Raw genomic sequence first — 18,094 nt, forward strand, 5'->3', positions numbered from 1 at the left:
CTGGTCTTTGAGTGACCACGAGTACTCTTTTCTGCTTTGAACTTATAATGAGGGTCCCTGATCCACTGTGGCTGTGAGCTCTGGTGTGCTAGTACTCCTTTTCACCCTAGGACTGCCACCCAGGATTTCAATCCAGATTCTAGTATGGTCAAAGGAATAGAGTCCTGCCACAGTGCTAGCAAAGAGATTATATAATCTCCTTCTGATTAGTTGGTCTGACCTCCTTAATGCCTGTGGCTGAGAGCTCCAGAAGCTATCATGATGATAACGTGGCTCCCTGGTCTCCACTGTACTTCCTGCATTGGACTTGTGTTCCCCTTTCACCCTGGTGAGACCTTTCCTGTTCGCTTTCCAAGTTATCTTTGGCTGGAAAATTAATTCACCCCATCCTTTTGTGAGTTCTGTTACTCCAGGAATTGTTGTATGGAATTATTTAAAGGGATTTGGGGACCAGCTGCCTTTTCCCCACCATCTTGATTCCATTCTACCTTTCATTGAGCTTTGAAGATTGGGTTCCCAAGGGCAACTGTTACCTGAGCTTCAAGGGGAAACCTTGTGGGTGGCTGCTCCTACTCCTGTAGATTATGAATCCCCATTGAAATGTTTCACATCAATAATAAGCCCATAAAACCCAGTTAACTCTTAGCAAAGGCATTTTTCCTAATGGCATAGAAAGAAAAAATATTCCTCCTGTAAATCTGTTTTGCACTTTCCTATAAATGAACAGAACATCTGTAGGAAGAATGGGCATAAACCTAAACTATGATGTTAAAGAGGAACACATATAGGAGACATATATGGCAAAGGTAACTTCATAATTTTTGGAACAAAGGCACTGAAAGTGCTTTCTCACTTCATAAAGTCCTCATGAAGTTCCCTTTGGTAGCATCTCTGCTGGGTAGTTTACTCTCCTGGGTCCTCAGAGCCTGCCCTTTTCTCAGCTCAGCTCTCAATTCACAAAGGTTCTGTTTCTTGAAGCTATTTTCTTTCACAGGTGACCTGTCTGTCTCTATCTGTGTTTGGCTGGAATGGGTCTTTGAAGTCACAAATGACCTGATTTGTGTCATGTCATCTAGCTTGCAATCACTCCTATCATTGAAGTGAACTGTTGAACTTCACTTAGGGCTTAGCCATTTAAAACCCTCAGATGCTGTCAAAGTTATTTGTTCAGAGCCAGTCACTCTGTTCCCCTTTGACCCAATCAGAGAGGCATCCCACCTCAAAAAGGAATCAGAATAAAGTGGGAGCATGGAAGGAGTCTTGGGAAGAGTCCTGAGGTGTATAAAGAATAGAATCATAATGATGATGAAGAATAAGGGTTAGGGAGAGGTGTCAAAAGCATAGGGAGAGAGGGACTGATAGAAGTTATGGTCAGATAGAGAAATTTTAGAATTCTGGGTTATAGAAATGAATCAGTAGGTGATGGTGAGAGGGAAAACACAGTCCCTGCTTTCAAAGAGCTTACAATCTAATGGAAGAGACAGCATGCAAACAGATACATACAAACAAGCTTTATATAAAATAAATTGGGAATAATCTGGGGGCGGAGAGCACTAAAATGAAGAGGGAGTAGGAAAAGCTTCCTGTAGAAAAGAGGATTTTAGCAGGTACAAGTAGTCAGGTTAAGCTGGATGTGGCTTTGAGAAGGGAGAGCCTTTCAAGCAGGGAGGGGCAGTGAGAGAAACTACCCAGAGCTTATGAGAGGGTGGGTCTTGCTGTGGTGGACCACCCAGGAGGTTAGGGTCCCAGGAGCCAAGAGTGCATATTAGGGAGGAAGAGGAGAGGGGGCTGGGTTTGCAAGGACTTTGGATGTAGAACGCAGCTTCCTATTTGATCCTGGAGGTCACAGGAAGCTGTTGGAGAGGATTGCATTGGGGAAGACACTACAGTGTGTTTTAGGGAGACATTTCTACTCTGGCTTCAGACCAGTCTTTGGGAAGACATCTCCTAGTACAGACCCAAGGGAAAGGGGGCGGATGCAAAGCAATTCTGTTTTTTGCCCCAACTTTCTTTAATATCGATTAACAGAGAAATCTTCCCTCAAAGACTCTGATTTTTAACTACTTCTATAAGGCTTGTAATCTCATCGATTTGCTGTCCTTTTCTTCTTAGAAATGTCAGTGGATCAAGGAGACCACGGAGGCATGAGAGCCCTTCGTATTTGTCAAAGTTTTAGCCTCTTTCTTTATAATTGTGCTTCTCCCCCCTTTTTTTCCTCTTGTTTCTGCTTGGTGATCTGTGCTGATCCCATCCTGCACAGCTATTAGGCAGCCTTCTGGAGGCATTCAGAACTGTACTTCTTTTCCCAGGTGCTGTCCAGCATTCTGGGGATATTTCTTGTTTATTCTGTGTGAGTATTTTATGAAAGAACGGGGCAGGAAGAATCCCCAATAAAAAATCTACATGCACTTATTTGCCAAAATTATATTTTAAAGGAAGCAGCCAATATATCCATTTGGGGAAGGGTGATGCTTTTCTGGAAGCCTGCAGCTCCCTATTTTGATTATTCAGCTTGAGCCCATGCTCTGCTTTCCGGTGGGCTGGGTTCCCTTCTAGAGCTAGGGCCTACTTGACCAGATGGGCAAGCAGCATGTGCTGGCTGTGAACAGAGCTTGGGTACTGCCAACACATGTGCCCACTTCCCAGCTCTTGTCAGTAGATTGATACCTAGGAGCCTAGGATGTGCCTGCAAGCTGGGACCAGCTTACAGAATGTTTGCGAATTCATTTGCCATGGACTGCTACTAATCTACCGGCTGCCCTGATCCTTCCTGGAAGAAATGTAGGGCTTTGAAGTAGTCATGGATTGGAAGCTGGAAGGAACCTTAAAAGCATTTCTAGTTCCCCCCTCTCACTACCATTTTACAAGTGGGGATCCAGAAAAGAATCTTAGGATTATAGCTCTAGAGCTGAACCTGATCTAGAACACACTTATTCCTCTCGGAGATCTTGAGAGGCTCCCAGGGACCCTGACATGAGAATTGGAAACTCCCATGGCCAACATTTAAGACCCTTTGAGTCTGGCTCCCACTTCTTTTCCAGCACTAGTCACTACTCACACACCATTTCAGCCACACTGACCCACTTGCTGCTGCCCATCTCTAGCATTCTCTTCTCCCACTGTTGCCCATGCCTACAAAGGTCTCCCTTCTCACCTTTGTCTCATGGAGCCTCCAGCTCCCTTCCAGGCTCAGCTAAACACGTCTTCCTTCAGGAGGCCAGTCCTAATTAACACCCTGCTCACCCCCATATCTAGTCTGTAGAGACCCTGTATATATACTAGCTTGTACACATTGGGTGACAGGTATGGCGCACCATGGAAAGAGCACTCAGTTGCAAACCAGAGGAGCTGAGTTCAATCCCATCGCTGATACAATTTATTTGTGGGACATTGGACAAGTCACTCAGCCTGCCTTGGGCCTCAGTTTCCTCATCTGTGAAATGAGGGAATTTACTTAGGAGCCCTTGAGAGCCTTGCTAGCTACAGGACTGAAAGTATGGGTGGTTTCTTCAATATGTGTTCCTCGAGGGCAGGGAATATTTCTAAAATTTCTGAATCTTCACCTTGAGCTCCAAGCATATGGAAGGTGCTTAATAAATGCTTGTTTTTTAAAAAAATTTTTTATTTAATAATTACTTTATATTGACACTCGTTTCTGTTCCGATTTTTTTCCCTCCCTCCCTCCACCCCCTCCCCTAGATGGCAAGCAGTCCTTTTTAATAAATGCTTGTTGAATTGGATCAAAACCCCTTCTTAGTTATTATTTAATCTAGAAACAGGCCTGGAGAGAAAGTCATGACTTGCAATGTTTATGTAGGCAGAAAGTGACAGAACCAGAATTCAAGCTCAGATCATTTGATTCCTTCTTTTCCCACTTCATCTCACTCCCCTTGTCATCCAATACCCGCTGGTGAATGCTGGGTTCATTTTCAGCTCCCTTCCTTAGTCCCCATCAGTTCTTCAGCACCGAGTCCTATGATTCTCCTCCTCCATCACCACCAGGGGCTTTTCCTTCCTCATGTCATTGCAATGACTGGTGTCATTGCCTTCGGTCAGCCTCTGAATCCCTTCAACCTTAAGACTTTGATATTTTCATAGCCAGTCAATAAACATTTATTAAGTGCCGCTACTTGCCAGACCCTGTGCTAAGGACTGGAGGAAGAAAGGCAAAAGTCCTTACCTCAAGGAACTTATAGTCTGAGGAAAACAGGTTCGTATTTGAACAAGCTTGTACAAAACAAGCTCTAGACAGAGTAGTTTGGAGCTAACAGAGGGAAGGTGTCGTAGATGCAGTGATGGAGATATCCTTGGAAGCCATCTAGCTCTAACCCCCTGAGCCTCAGACAAGTGTAAGTCATACAAGCTAGGAAGTGTCAGATTATAGAGTTATAGACTGAGAGTGAGAAGGAGCCATCCAGTCTACCCTCACCTCCTTCATTATATAGGCCCAGAAATATTGCCTGATTTGCTGAAGCTCAAATAGATAGTAAGTAGCTAGTCCTTTCTCCAGTGTAGAGCCCAGGGCTTGAGTCAGGAAGGCCTGAGTTCAGATTTCAGGATGCCAACTGGGTACATCTCTTTTCTATGCCTGCCTCAGTTTCCTCATTTGTAAAATGAGCTGAACAAGGAAAGGGCAAACCACTCTTTGCTAAGAGGGTTCACGGAGAAGCAGACATGACTGGCAGACAACTGAACGCCAAGCTTCCTTCTTTCCAATTCAATGAACACCAGTTATTGTCCTTCAACTGGCCTCACCAGGGAGCTCCCTCCTCCTCATCTTTCTCTCAAGCTGTTTTCTCCATGGCCAATCCAGACCAGCAAAGCTGCCTTCAGTTTACCTCAACATATGCTTTCCTGAGGTCGTTCCCCATTTTCTTTCTCATAAGGACAAATCTTTTAATCTGGACACTTGAAACTTATTGTAATCAAGCTCCAGACAGTCTGACCTCTGGGTGCTCTTCCCATGCTTTTGGGCTCCCTCTGGACAGCTCTCACTTCCTGCTGTTCCCCAACTTTGAGTTTCCTCCCCTTCTCTAGCTCTCCCAGCTGATATCCCCGATCATTTCATCATCATTTCCTAGTTACTTTTTGGTGGATTGCATTTATCCCTCCTGTAGAAGCAGGAGACCGTTTTTCATCTTTATTCTCCCCATGTCTTGCACATAGTAGGCACTTAATAAATGCTTTACATCTTCCCTTGGTTGGGAGTGATGTGTTCCCATCTCATCTCTGTTTCTTTATTATCCTCTTACTTATCACAGGGGCAGGTAGATGGTACAGAGAGGATAATGTGCTGGGCCTGGAGTCAGGAAAATTTGAGTTCAAATCCTGCCTTAGGTGTGTACTAACTATGTGGTTCTGGGTAAATTTCTCAGTTTCCTCATCTGGAAAATGAAGCGGAAAAGGAAATGTCAAATCACTTTAATATCGTTCCCAAGAAAGTCCCAAATGGGATGATTAAATTACATATGACTGACTACCACCATCACTGGTAGAATCATCAGCCTTGAGCTGGAAGGGAAATGACTTGTCCAGCGTCACACAGCTAGTAAATGTTAGAGCCAGGATTTGAATCCAGATGTTCTTGACCAGTACTCTATCCTTCATTCTATCCAAGTTCCCTCCAGGCACTTATAATCCAAATTGTATTGATTGCTACAATTATCCTATCTCTCTCCCTCCATCCCTTCCTCTTCCCCCAATATTGCAGACTATGAGCTTCCTGCCATTTGGAATAGCACAAAAAGACGTCTGAGAAAATTGTGCTCTTTGTTTCTTTCTGTCAATCATACCTTCCCTTTCTTTGGCACTCAACCTGTGCTCACCTTCCCAAGGTAGGCTGTTCTCCTCACCTCCACCTGGCTCTTGGCCCTCTGTCCGTGGTTTGTGCTCTGCTCCTTCCTGGGTGTTTGTATGTTTCTTTGGGCATGGGGGGCTGGACATGCTTCTCCCCAGCCCTCTCTGTCCCCTTTAGACAGTAAGTTCTAGGAGAGCAGAAGCTTGGATTGGTTTCCTTTCCCTTGCCTTCAACGGGTGGGGCACCTAAGAAAGTTAGCTGACTAACTGACCGTTGGGCATGGAGTGTTGTGACATCACCGGCTACTTTGATCTGATCAACCAATCAGCTTCTTCAGGGGGACTCTGCTGTCACATTTGCAAAACCTAGGAAGTAGAGATTTTTTTTTTCCCTCCTTGCCTCACCTGGTGTTTCAAGCCAGAAAGCAGGTTAGAATCTATTTTGTGATTATGTTCTTTTCTGTGTTTGTGAGGGTAGAGACAGAGATTGAGTTGGAGGCCATTGGGTGATCACACCAGGAAAAAAAAAATCCAGCCTGGCCGAGTTATAATGAGCAAATGTTTGATTGAGAGTCAGATGTTTGACTGAAAGTGACAATAAAGCTGACATTTTTTGTTAAGAATGAGAGCGGTAGGCTTCCTGCCCCACCCTGCCATTTTCCAGAGGTAAAAGGGACTCAACTAAGGTCACACAGATGGGTGCACGCTGCCCTGCTCTCTGGTCTCCCAAACTGATGATCCCCGCCCCACACTTTTTTCCTCCCAAGAGGCAACTGAGCCTGGCCAAGCATATTTGATTTAGTTTTGAATTCTTTGCGTAAAAGTGAAATCAATCCCCTGTCAATCACAGCTGGCACTGGGGAGCCATTGGCTGAGACAAGCATTCCACTCCTCCACCAGCTGTCGTATTGGGCAATGCCCATTCCGAGGTGCCAGCTGAGCCACCCAGTGGAGGCAGTGACTTAACTCTCTCCTCCTCTTTTCTCTCTCTGCCAGGTGCTAGAAGATAATGGAATGCCTATGGATGATGAACAGTTTGGTCTACTGGTTAAAAAAATAGGATATAAAAATGAAGGACTGAGTTATCTTGATTTTGCATCCGGATTTGAAGGTAGCTAAACGTAAGATGCAAATGTTGCCTGAAACAATCTTGAAGGAACAGCTGGGCTGTTAACACCCTTTGTCCCGCAGCCATCCCTCGGACTCTGAGCTGGAGCCCGTGAGCCATCAGTCGCCGGGTAGTGCTAGCATTCGCAAAGGGCTGAGCTCCCGAGGACAGTCAGTGCCACGATTGTCCAAAGGATATTGTTGGAGTTGCCACAGACCCTGAGCTGGAGCTTGGGTGAATGAACAAACAATGTGACCAATCACTCACTCTACCACAAATGTTTAGCAAGTTCCCATTTACATTTTATTGGGGGAAATTATATTTTCACATGTACATAAATGTAAAATCTTGATTATAATGTAAACTAATGCAAAGTAACTTCAGAAGAGGAGAAGTCCCTGGCTATTGGGAAGCTCAACAAGTGGCCCTTGAATTGGGCCTCAAAAGGTCTAAAGATTCTACAAGAGGGAGGCTAGAAAGTGTGCGTTCCAGGCATAGGGGACAACTTGTATGAATTCCAAAGCCAAAGGAACGTCCCGTGTGTGGAATAGCAAGGCAACATTTGGGCCGGACCATGGAACAGTAGAACTGCTGTGGTTCAGGATGTGCCTGTAATTTCAGCCACATCCTCTCAGGGCTACTCACTTAATCTAACCACGTTTGGATTAAAAAAATATTCAGATGATGGTCTTTGATGGCAGTGATCAGGCCCTGACTTGAATGAGATCTGCACCCAGTTAAACCAAATTAAGATGAATAAAATTATAAGTGCAGAATGTGAAATTCACAGTTTCCTACAAATTTAAAGATTCCCCTCCACCCAGAGTCCATAAATCAAGGCTTGCTATTCATAGACTAGGAGATCCAGAGCTAGAAGGAACATCATAGGCCATTTGGTCCAAGGCCCTCATTTGACAGAAAAGGAAACTGAGGTGCAGGAAATGAAATGTCATAATTTGGAGCTTTGAAGGAGTTTAGAGAATGTCTGAGGATAGATTCAGATCTGAACTCCTCAGTTTTACAGAGGATGTTAATGAGGTTAAGGGGAAAGGATTTTCCATGTAAAGCACCTTGTTCTTTAGTCTGTCATCTAATGGCAGCACCAATGCTTGGCCCACCCAGCTGTTTGCTTCCTTCCACCATCTTTATCTGGTCCTTGGTTCTGATGCTCTCCCTAGAGAAGACAGATGAAGATTTCCTCCCAAATGTAATGGGGTCCAGAGCAAGGGGGAGTGGCTGCTTGCATGCTCCTGAATCTGTGTTGATGGGCTTTTCTCCAGCATCCCATGATATTCCAGTTAGAGAAGGAGCTCTTGGGAAGAGCTCTAAAGATGGTGTAAATATTAGCTCGAGGATTTTTCAATTTCATTGTGAGGTGAGCGACAGAGCTCAGGGACCCACAAACACAAGGGGTTTGGGAGTGGGAGCAGCCAGATCCTATGGGAACGAGGCTGTAAGGCCTGGGGCGAGGAGGAGATGTCTTCCCCTAGAGGGTCAGGAGCTGAGCAGTGTCAGGGCGAGAGCCCCAGCTGTTTGGGCAGGATGAGGCCTTGACCTCCCTAGGGGGCTGGTCCCCCTGAGGGCACTGCCAGCACATCCCATCCTTGCTGTCAGTCTCCGCCCATTCTGGTTATTCTTCTGTCATAATGATGTCCCATGCTGATGGGCACCTGCCTCCCACACTTAGTCCACTGGGTAGCACTTTTCCATTTCTCTCCCTGTAGGACCAGAGGTTGGCATCCATAGGCCTTGAGGTCCCTTTTAGCTACAAGATTTATGTCCTCAAGTGCTGGGGGTGGACCATGAAAGCTTCTCTATAGGATTCAGGAGGCCTGAGCTGTGGCATCCCAGGGTAGGGCTGGACTGGATGGAGCCCACCCTACCACCTGGCAGCGAAGGAGACTCTGACCCAGACCCAAGGCTCTTCCAATGGAGTTTTGTGACCCCTTTAGCCAAATCCCTCACTAGCTGTGAACTGTGAACAAGCCCAGCTCCAACCCATTATGGTGCAAGGTGATGTAGTGGTATTCCATCTTCTTAACTGGGAATTTTTTTCATCCTGGAACATTCTGTTTCTCAGGATATCAACATTTTTATCAGAGATCATCATTTCTTGAATAGAGACAAGATTGTCGGGTCCATTGGTCTTAAAAATTCTTAAAATATATTGATAACTGATTCAATGTGATGTAGTTGCTTGCATTTTGTTTCATGCATTGAAAAGTGTGATTCTGAGAAGGGAGCTCTATGGGTTTTTCCACTCCCCATGCTAGGTGATTTCTATAAGGTTCCTCCCAGCTCAAACGTTTCAGTAAAGATTCTAACTAAACCATCCAAAAAGTGTTTAACAGGCATTTATTAAGCATCTACTGTAAATACTGGGGATATAACCCCCCAAAAGAAACAGCCTTTGCTCCCCAGGAGCTTATATTCCATTGAAGGGAAACCACATGAATATAGATGAGAAAATACAAATAACTAAGAAATATGGTCAGATATCATGGGGGACATCAGGCAGAAGTTTGGTATGAGAGGAAGGCCTCATGGGGGAGGGAGTCACTTATTTTTGACCAGTGTCCCCCACTATATGGATAGGCTTGGGGGGGTCCCCACCCTGATGGACTCCCTGTACAATCAGAGCAAATATGGTGGGCTTGGCTCCAAAAACATCAAGCAGGGGCTTTCTGACCTTTGGCCTTTTCTAATTTCTTTAATAGCTTCAGATGCGAAACCCAATGGACTAGAGTCTCCCGGGACCCCGGCAGTGCCCGCTTCTCTTACTCCAAAGACTAGTTTTGAGAGTCATTTTACAAGTGCTGAAGAGTGCCTGAAGATTTTCCCTAAGAAGATTAAGGAAGTATACGGGGTAAAGAGAGCCCAAATGAGCCCTTTGTCCCTCTGCTTTCTCTGCCCTTCCCCTTCTTCCTGGAAGTCCTGCTCCATCCGTGAACAATATGTCCATGAAACTTACCGTTTCATCTCATATAATAATGAGAACAGTGGATTGTACACCTTCAGGTGCTCCATGTCTTCGCTGGTACCCCAGGGCCAGGCTGAGTAGGGACTGGGGAGGCGTGAAAGGACAGCAAATCTGTGTGCCCACCTCCCCCGGGCTCAGCCAAGCTGAAGTCTGCAGCTGGGCCTCCTGCGCCCCTTTCTCTGTCCCACTGCCCCTCTGAAGGGAAGGACCAGCCGGTGGGGCCCACCCCCCATTCCCATCTCCCGACTCCAGCTCTCTCCTCCCTCCATCATCACCCTGTGATTCAGCTTTCATTAGATTTTCAGAGGGGAGGGGAGGGCAGTGGGCAGAGGAGCCCCTCCCTGGGACCTGCTCAGTGCTCTCTTAGGCCCCTCCAAAACACATCCCTTACGTACTTACTGCTCTGGGTGGGTTCTTGCCCTGGAAGCAGAATTTTACAAATAAAACCCTCCCCAAAAATCAAGGACAAACCCATGACAAAGCTTAAGATGACTTGTGAAGGACTACAAAGGAATTGAGAAGCAGAGTCAGGATTTAAACCCAGGGGGTCTGGTGCCTGCCATTGTGCCACACCGCTTCCTTGGCATCTAATGGGCAAGAGGCAGCATGGCATAGGGGAGACCTGGGTTCTGTGACTCTGGATAAGTCACCTACCACTCCATGACCTGTGGACTGCTAGCCCTAAGGGGCTCATAGTCTTCTTTGGGGTCAAGTTTGAGTTTTATCATTTCCTAGCACTTGTTTTTGATTTCTCTCTGTGTGTTCCTCTTTCCATTTACATGAATTTAATGATTATTTATGTGTTTTCCAGTTCTGCACACTTCACTTTGATCAGTTCATAAAAGAGTTCCCATACTTCTCTGTAGTCATCTGTTCATTGTTTCATACAGCACATTGATGGAGCGTTGTCCCACCTGCTAGCTTCTAGTTTGTTGCCAGTTCTGCTCCCCTTACTTTGCATCAGTTTGTTTAAGATTTTTCATGTTTCTCTTAATCTTTTGTTATATGAGAAATGGTGCAAGGTGATGTAGTGGTATTCCATCTTCTTAACTGGGAGTTTTTTTTATCCTGGAACATTATGTTTCTCAGGATATCAACATTTTTATCAGAGATCATCATTTCTTGAATAGAGACAAGATTATTTGGTCCACTGGTCTTAAAAATTCTTAAAATATAATTTTTGGGAGTGAATATTTTAGCATTTGATTACACGCTTAGGTATTCCTATTTTAAAAACTTTATTAAAAAAAAGAATAGAAAAAGAAAATCAGAAAAGGAAAACAACACAAAATAGAAGATTATCAAGTGCCCGGTAGATCATCAGGGAAGATTCAAAATATATAACAATAAATTACAAATTCAAGAAAGGACATATAATGGGAGAAGAAATTATATTCATAAATATCCATCTTTTCTTTGCTTCTTTGTAGGTTATTCTTTTGTTCTCTTCTATATATAATTTTTTTAGTTTATTCTTTTTTTTCTCTTTTTCATTCCCCTCCACCTCCCTCAAGTAGGCTATAGTTAAGCACAGATATGTGTTATATACATAAATAGATATATCCATAGATATACATATCAACACATGCACACTCACATATGTGTATGTGTATATATATAAAACATACATATGCACATATATGTTCACACCAACTCACCAACCCACTCACACATCTCTACACACAGATACATACATATCTACATGTAGTCAGACACACATACACATATCTACTGCCATGTAAACTATATCCAAAACAACATCTCTATGGCTTAGACACATTATGTAGATTTCTCTCTTAATTGAATCTTTTAAGTTTGACTTATCTCTTCTTTCCTGTGCGTGCTAACTCTTCTGCTATAAATCTGCTCTTTAGTTTGCCTTGCTATTACTTAATCTCCCCTTCTCTTTTTCCCCCACTTTGCCTTCCCCCTCTGTCTATCCCTTCACCTTGTTTCTTTACACATTTTGGAGGATGCTATACCCTTTATGGTAATATGTAGTGTTGCCTATTTAACCCATTACCGAATGAGTAGGTTTTTAAAACTACAAGTCATCTTCCCCACCTCTAATGCCTCTGTGTCTGTTGTTCCTCTACACCTCATTGGTATAACATAATTTTTTTTTTACCTTTTTCTAGGGATTTTTTAAAAGTCTACTCAACTCTGCCCCAAGCTTTTCATTCAATGTTATGTATAGTTTTGCTGGATATGATATTTTTGGCCACAGCCCTAGTTCTTTTGATTGCTGATATATAGGATTTCATGACTTGTGATCTAATTGTGGCTGCTGAAAAGTCCTGTACAATTCTAATAGTAGCTCAAACATATTTAAGTTGTTTTTTTCTTGTTTCTTGCAAATTTTTCTCTTTAATACGGAGTTTTTAGAAATTTGACAATAATATTCCTATGTGTTTTCCACAAAGGATCTCTTTGAGATAGTGATTGGTGCATTTTTTCTTTTTCTACTTTTCCCTCATGTTCTATTACCCCAGGGCAATTTTCTTGGATTATTTCTTGCATTATTGTGTCAAGGTTCTTTTTTTGGTCACAACTTTCAGTTAGTCCAATTAATTATTCTTGTATTTTCTCTTCTTGATTTGTTTTCCAGATCTGTTGTTTTTCTTATAAGATGTTTCACATTCTGTTCTTTTTTTTTCATTCTTTCTGTTTTGTTATTTCTTGGTCTCTTATAGTTGGACTGGCTTCCCCTTGCCCAATTATAATTTTCAAAGAGTTATTTTTGCCTTTAAGACTCTATATCTTCTTTTCTAATTGGTTAACTTTTTTATAATCTTGTTTTTCTTGGATGGTTTTTATTTTTTTCCTTTTTTTCTCAGTCTCATTTGATTTTTAAATTCTTTTTTGAGTTATTCTATAAATTCTCTCTGGGCAGGGAGCCATTTGACATTACTCTTTGGAGTAGAAGAAACTTTTTTCCTTAAGTGTTCTCTTGTGAAGATGAACCACAGCCTTCCCTATTCTCACAGTAAATTTCTGTGGTTGGGTTCTTTTTTTTTTTTTTTTTTTTTTTTTTTGCTGGGTTAATTTTTTAAAATTAGAAGTATTAGTATAAGTGCCTCTAATTGTGGGGTTGGGGGGGATGATGTCTCCAGATTCACTTCAGCTCTCTCCTTTGATCTGGAAACCAAACCAAAAATTCCCCCCTCCTGCAAATGTCCATAGCCAGAAGCATCCTTGACCCACTGCCTCTGCACTCCTGGTGGGTTGGTTCCTTCTCCCCCCAGGGCCATTTCTGCAGTACATCTGGACTTGGTGTTCCTCTTCAGTCAGGTTTCCTCAGTCTTCCTGGATTCAGACCCTGGACTCCAGACACAATCTAGGAGGAGAAAGTGTCTGTGGTTCCTGCTGAGGCTCCAGTCACATCCAGCTAGCCCCAGGTCCCCATTTGGTATTTCTGAGGAGCTAGCCTGGAAGTGTGATTTTTGTTTTTGTTTTTGTTTGTGCTTTGGTAGAACCAATCCTATTGCATTGTGGACTTGAATGATCCTTGAATTGCTCTACTTCTCCTTATTCATAGATCCTGTCATTTCTCTAAGTCAATGTCATGGAAGCACGAGTAATGTGAATTTTTAAAAAAATGCAGAAATAACAATAGAGAAATGAAACGTGAAGTTTGACTCAAAAATCACCCCTCGGCTTATAGAAAACTAAAGCCAGTGAATGTGGCTACTTTAATCAAAGTTAGATATTCTGAGTTAACCTAGTGTCAGCGAAACATTACATATATGGTTATTGCTGTTACCACATCAAATTATTTTTTGTTCCGAATAGCTTGTATATGATTGCAAAAATTTGTGTTTTATTATTATTATTATTATCTTGCTGAGGCAATTGGGGTTAAGTGATTTGACAAAAGGTCACATAGCCAGGAAGTGTTAAGATTCTGAGGTCAGATTTGCACTCGGGTCCTCCTGACTTCAGGGCTGGTGCTCTAACCACTATACAAACTAGCTGCTCCCAATTTGTATTTTATTTTCCTTTTTTGTAGTACCTGCCCTATGTAGCATTTACATACAGGTCAAAGGTTATTGGCAATTTTGACATTTTTGTCACTTTATTTGTATAATTCCAAATTATTTTCCAAAATTTTCAGCTCTACCAACAATGTATGAGTGTGCCTATTTTCCCACAATCCCTTTAACATTAACTATTCTCATCTTTTGTCATCTTCAATTTTCTGGGTGTGTAATGAAGTCTCAAAGCCTTTTGATTTGATTAGTGTTCTGAAACAGTATTTCAAATAGTTGTCAATAGTTTCTGATTCTGATTCCAAGAACTATCTAGTCATATCTTTTGACCACTTAGCCAGTGGAAGCTAGTTTTATTTTTATATATTTGTGTTAATTCTCTCAATCTCTATTATATATACGTATATATAGCCCATGTAATATAATATCTTGCCATTCTTTACAGAGATATTTAATGCAAAAATATTTTCCTTTGTTATCTGATCTTCATTGATTTTGCTCATGTAAAAGCTGTTCAATTCCATGTAATCATGATTATCAATTATGTTTTTTCTGATGACTTTTCATTTCTTATCTAGTAGTAATTCTCATCCTGGCTGCTGGAAGTACTTGATCCAGTTAGTATTCTCCATGTTGATTTTATTAGATCATATGGTATAATATGGGAGTTTAAACCCAATTTCTGTCAAATTGCTTTCTTAATTTTCCCAGAAGTTCTTATCACCTAGGAATTCCTTCCTCAAGTCTCAGGTTTTTAGAACATTGAGTTATTAAATTCAGTTGTTTCTGGATGTAAAATTCAGAATGAGAAAAAAACCAGGTTCCTCTACAACCACTATTCTTTTGGGTACTTCATTGATAATAGAAGCACCATCTTGATTTAAAACAAAGTCCTAAGAAATCCTACTTTTTGTTTTTTAAAAGGATGCCTACTCTGCCTTTTACAAGACGGACACAAACCATGATGGCATCATTAACATGGCCGACTTTAGAACGTTGTTGCATCACATGCTGATCACTCTGAAAGATGAGGAGTTCTTACGACTACTTGATGCAATGAATTTGAAGCCAGGTTTAACACTCAACTACCGGGAGTTTCGGAATTTGTGTGAAAAGAAACAGTTCAGAAAAGATGACCCTCCACAAAGGCTTATCAGGTAAAAAGAAACTCCTAGGGAAGGATGACTGTCTTTCTGCTTTTACATTAGGAACAGAGTTAACACAGAATGTGCTAGCTATGGTCATAAAAGGAACAGGACAAAAGGGTTGCCTTACAGAGGGGACTGCTAATCCGTACCATTAAGCAGGCATGCTAGAATGTGCTTAGAACAGGGGATGTCAGGGCTGGGAAGGAGCTTAGAACAGGGGATGTCAGGGCTGGGAAGGAGCTTAGAACAGGGGATGTCAGGGCTGGGAAGGAGCTTAGAACAGGGGATGTCAGGGCTGGGAAGGAGCTTAGAACAGGGGATGTCAGGGCTGGGAAGGAGCTTAGAACAGGGGATGTCAGGGCTGGGAGGGAACTTAGAACAGGGGATGTCAGGGCTGGGAGGGAACTTAGAACAGGGGATGTCAGGGCTGGGAAGGAGCTTAGAACAGGAGGTGTCAGGGCTGGGAGGGAACTTAGAACAGGGGATATCAGGGCTGGGAGAGAGCTTAGAACAGGAGGTGCCAGAGCTGGGAGAGGGCTTAGAATGCAGATTCCCAATCCAAAGCTTAGACCACAGAATCAGCCCTAATTAGGAATTTGGTTCAGTGTGGTCCGAGGCATGACCATATAACCAATCCTTTGTATAGCTGGAGTGTTTGTGCGGGTGGTGGTGGTGGGGAAAACAGAAAATGAGGCTTTTAAAGAGGCAGGGAGTTGGGATGGAAAAAACGGTGACCCAAGCATGAGCTGATTGGGAAGGAGGAGGGAGAGTGACCAGAAAAAGTCTGTAAATGATAGTGAAAAGCACGTGGACAAGATGGAGGGAACTCGAAAGAAATGAGTGATTGGGGAATGCTGGTGCTGACGATGGCTATGGATGTGGGGAAGGGCTCTTGTGTGTGCCTTTTGTGTCTGGGGCAGGAGAGTGGGAATAGCCCGTGTGAGTGAGGGGACTTTGAGATGTGGATCTTTAGACAGATCTTAGGGGCACAAGAAGATGGAAAGAAGATGAGAGGAAAAAATGTGAGCTTGCTGGAAGCTCCAGAGGTTCAGTGGGAAGGGAAAAAACAAGGGCTAGCACCTGAGTCTGGAGGGAAGAGAAGAATCCTGATGGGAGGGAGCACATTAAGGCACAGAGAGTGCCCAGGAACAAGTGACAGAGGAGACACGGGCAGTCCAGCGGTGGGGGGCTGTGATAACTGAGCGGGGTGGATGCCGGCTCACGGAGGGCCTTCACCGCCCGCCCCCAAGGGAGGGCTCGCTTGGATTTGCCCATAGTTCCTAAGGAGCCACTGGTAAGGAGTCATTTTTGAGCAGGAGGATGACAACGGTTTGATCTGGTTTCTTCTTAGATTCTTTTAATAGCTGTTTCAATGGTGGGTTATAGAGGGAGAAAGGCTGATGCCATGGAGACCAGCGTTATTTGGTTTTGGGAGTTATCCAAGTAAGAGGTGGCAAGGGACTAAGTGAGGGTGGTAGACGTGAGTGGAGAGGGGGGAGAAACACAAGAGGCGTCGTGGCTGCAGGACGGGCTTGAGTCTAATGCTCCTTTTCTGGGAGGCTGCATAAAAGCCTGAGCCCCGTGCGGGACATTTTCCTCCTCCTTCACCCCAGAACCCAAGGTTGAGCACAGAACGGTGAGAAAAGAGCTCCTTGGGGTACAAAACATACCAAGGGGAAGGCAGAGATGGCTCCTAGGCATGATTGCCTTTAATTTACAGTCTGATTTACAAAACTGTCATGGGCATTGTGAGGTTGAAACTGATGACTGAGACAATATCATGTGGCTTGTGTGACACTGATGGAAATGTGGATTTTGAGTTTCTCAACCTAAATTCGAGTCGCATTAGACCGTGAGCAGACCCTGATAAGAGGCAGGGGAAGCCAGAGGAAAAGCCAGGGACTTGGGAGGTTGATGCTTTCATGAGAGACTGGATGTGAGTCAAAACCCCACAGCTCTGAAGTCACAGAGGCAGGGAGAGCAAGGGGAGCAGAAGAGGACAGCAGGGCTGCTGAGGGGGCGAGGGACAGACCCCCGCGGGGGAGAGGAGCGGATCTGACTGGGGGAGAGCCCCGCTGCTGGGAGCAGACTAGAGAAGCCGAGCTGGCTGGAAGAGGGCTGCTTGCCCATTATCACCAGTGACGCTTGATGGAGAAGTCCCTCATGGCTTTGCCTGCGTTGCCCTTCATGGGCTGCCGTAGCTTGGGAAAGCCGTCCTGAAGAGCTTTCCAGGTTCCAGCCTTTGGGAAACCACTTTCCATGAGCGCTGCTTTTCACTCGGGACACGGCCCAGAGAGCAGACTGACCAGGAAGCTCGAGGGTCCCCAAAGTGAACTTACCGGAAGCCCCTAATCCCACTCAGTGTCTCACCAGTGAAGGGAAGTGCATTTGTTTCTGCGGGAGGAGACAGGACGTTGCCATTGCCGGGAAGTGACACAGGGGCTGCCATTTCCCAGAGGTCGGGCACATCCAAGCCCTCGGTCCGGGCCCTGAGTCAGCACAGGAATCCCCCAGCCTCACGGGCTCGTGGCCACGCTGCCTAGCGTGTGATCCCGGCTATGTCAGGGACTTGTTATTGTCCCCTTGCCTTTCGTGAGGAGGGTTTCCTGATTAGGAATTAGTGTCTCTGGCAGTCTGTGTAAATGAGAAGCACCGAGAAAAGGCTCGGGAGCTCCTGCCCCACCCAGGGCTTCCTGAGGACTTTTGGGGGGAATTGCCCCTCTGGGGGACCGCCTGACCTGCCAGCGCAAGTGCGGGCTGGGAGCCGACCTTCAGCCCATCCCAAGGAAGAGGGAGCCCGGGAGGGTCAGGGGAGGGGGTGCACTCGGGTCCCCGTCACCTCCCCTCCCACGCCACCTTGGAGAGGAGAGCCCTGCACTTTGAGGGAGGAGGACCCATGTTCAGGCCCTGCAGGGGGTCTGAGCAGGCCTTTCTACCCCTAGCACAGAGGGGCTTCTGGACGAGCAGAGCAGCGTGCTCATCACTGTGCCTGGCATCCTCAAAGGGCACGGACAGACAGATTTTAAAGCCATCTCTAGTCACATGGGAAAATGGTCTAAATCCCTACGGAATA

At 44.5% G+C, this 18,094-nt stretch overlaps 1 protein-coding gene across 2 annotated transcripts in view; it reads left to right on the plus strand.

Annotated features, from left to right (window-relative positions):
* Positions 1–18,094, plus strand: part of EFCAB6 (EF-hand calcium binding domain 6) — a 198,007-nt gene that overhangs the window by 114,954 nt on the left and 64,959 nt on the right. For both annotated transcript variants that reach the window (XM_051962249.1, XM_051962251.1), the window contains exons 17-19: positions 6,793–6,907; positions 9,622–9,770; positions 14,798–15,030. In XM_051962249.1, coding sequence (XP_051818209.1) covers positions 6,793–6,907; positions 9,622–9,770; positions 14,798–15,030 — 497 coding nt within the window. The remainder of the gene's footprint in view (positions 1–6,792; positions 6,908–9,621; positions 9,771–14,797; positions 15,031–18,094) is intronic.

The sequence above is a fragment of the Antechinus flavipes genome, chromosome 5 (assembly GCF_016432865.1).
Source record: "Antechinus flavipes isolate AdamAnt ecotype Samford, QLD, Australia chromosome 5, AdamAnt_v2, whole genome shotgun sequence".
NCBI lineage: Eukaryota > Metazoa > Chordata > Mammalia > Dasyuromorphia > Dasyuridae > Antechinus > Antechinus flavipes.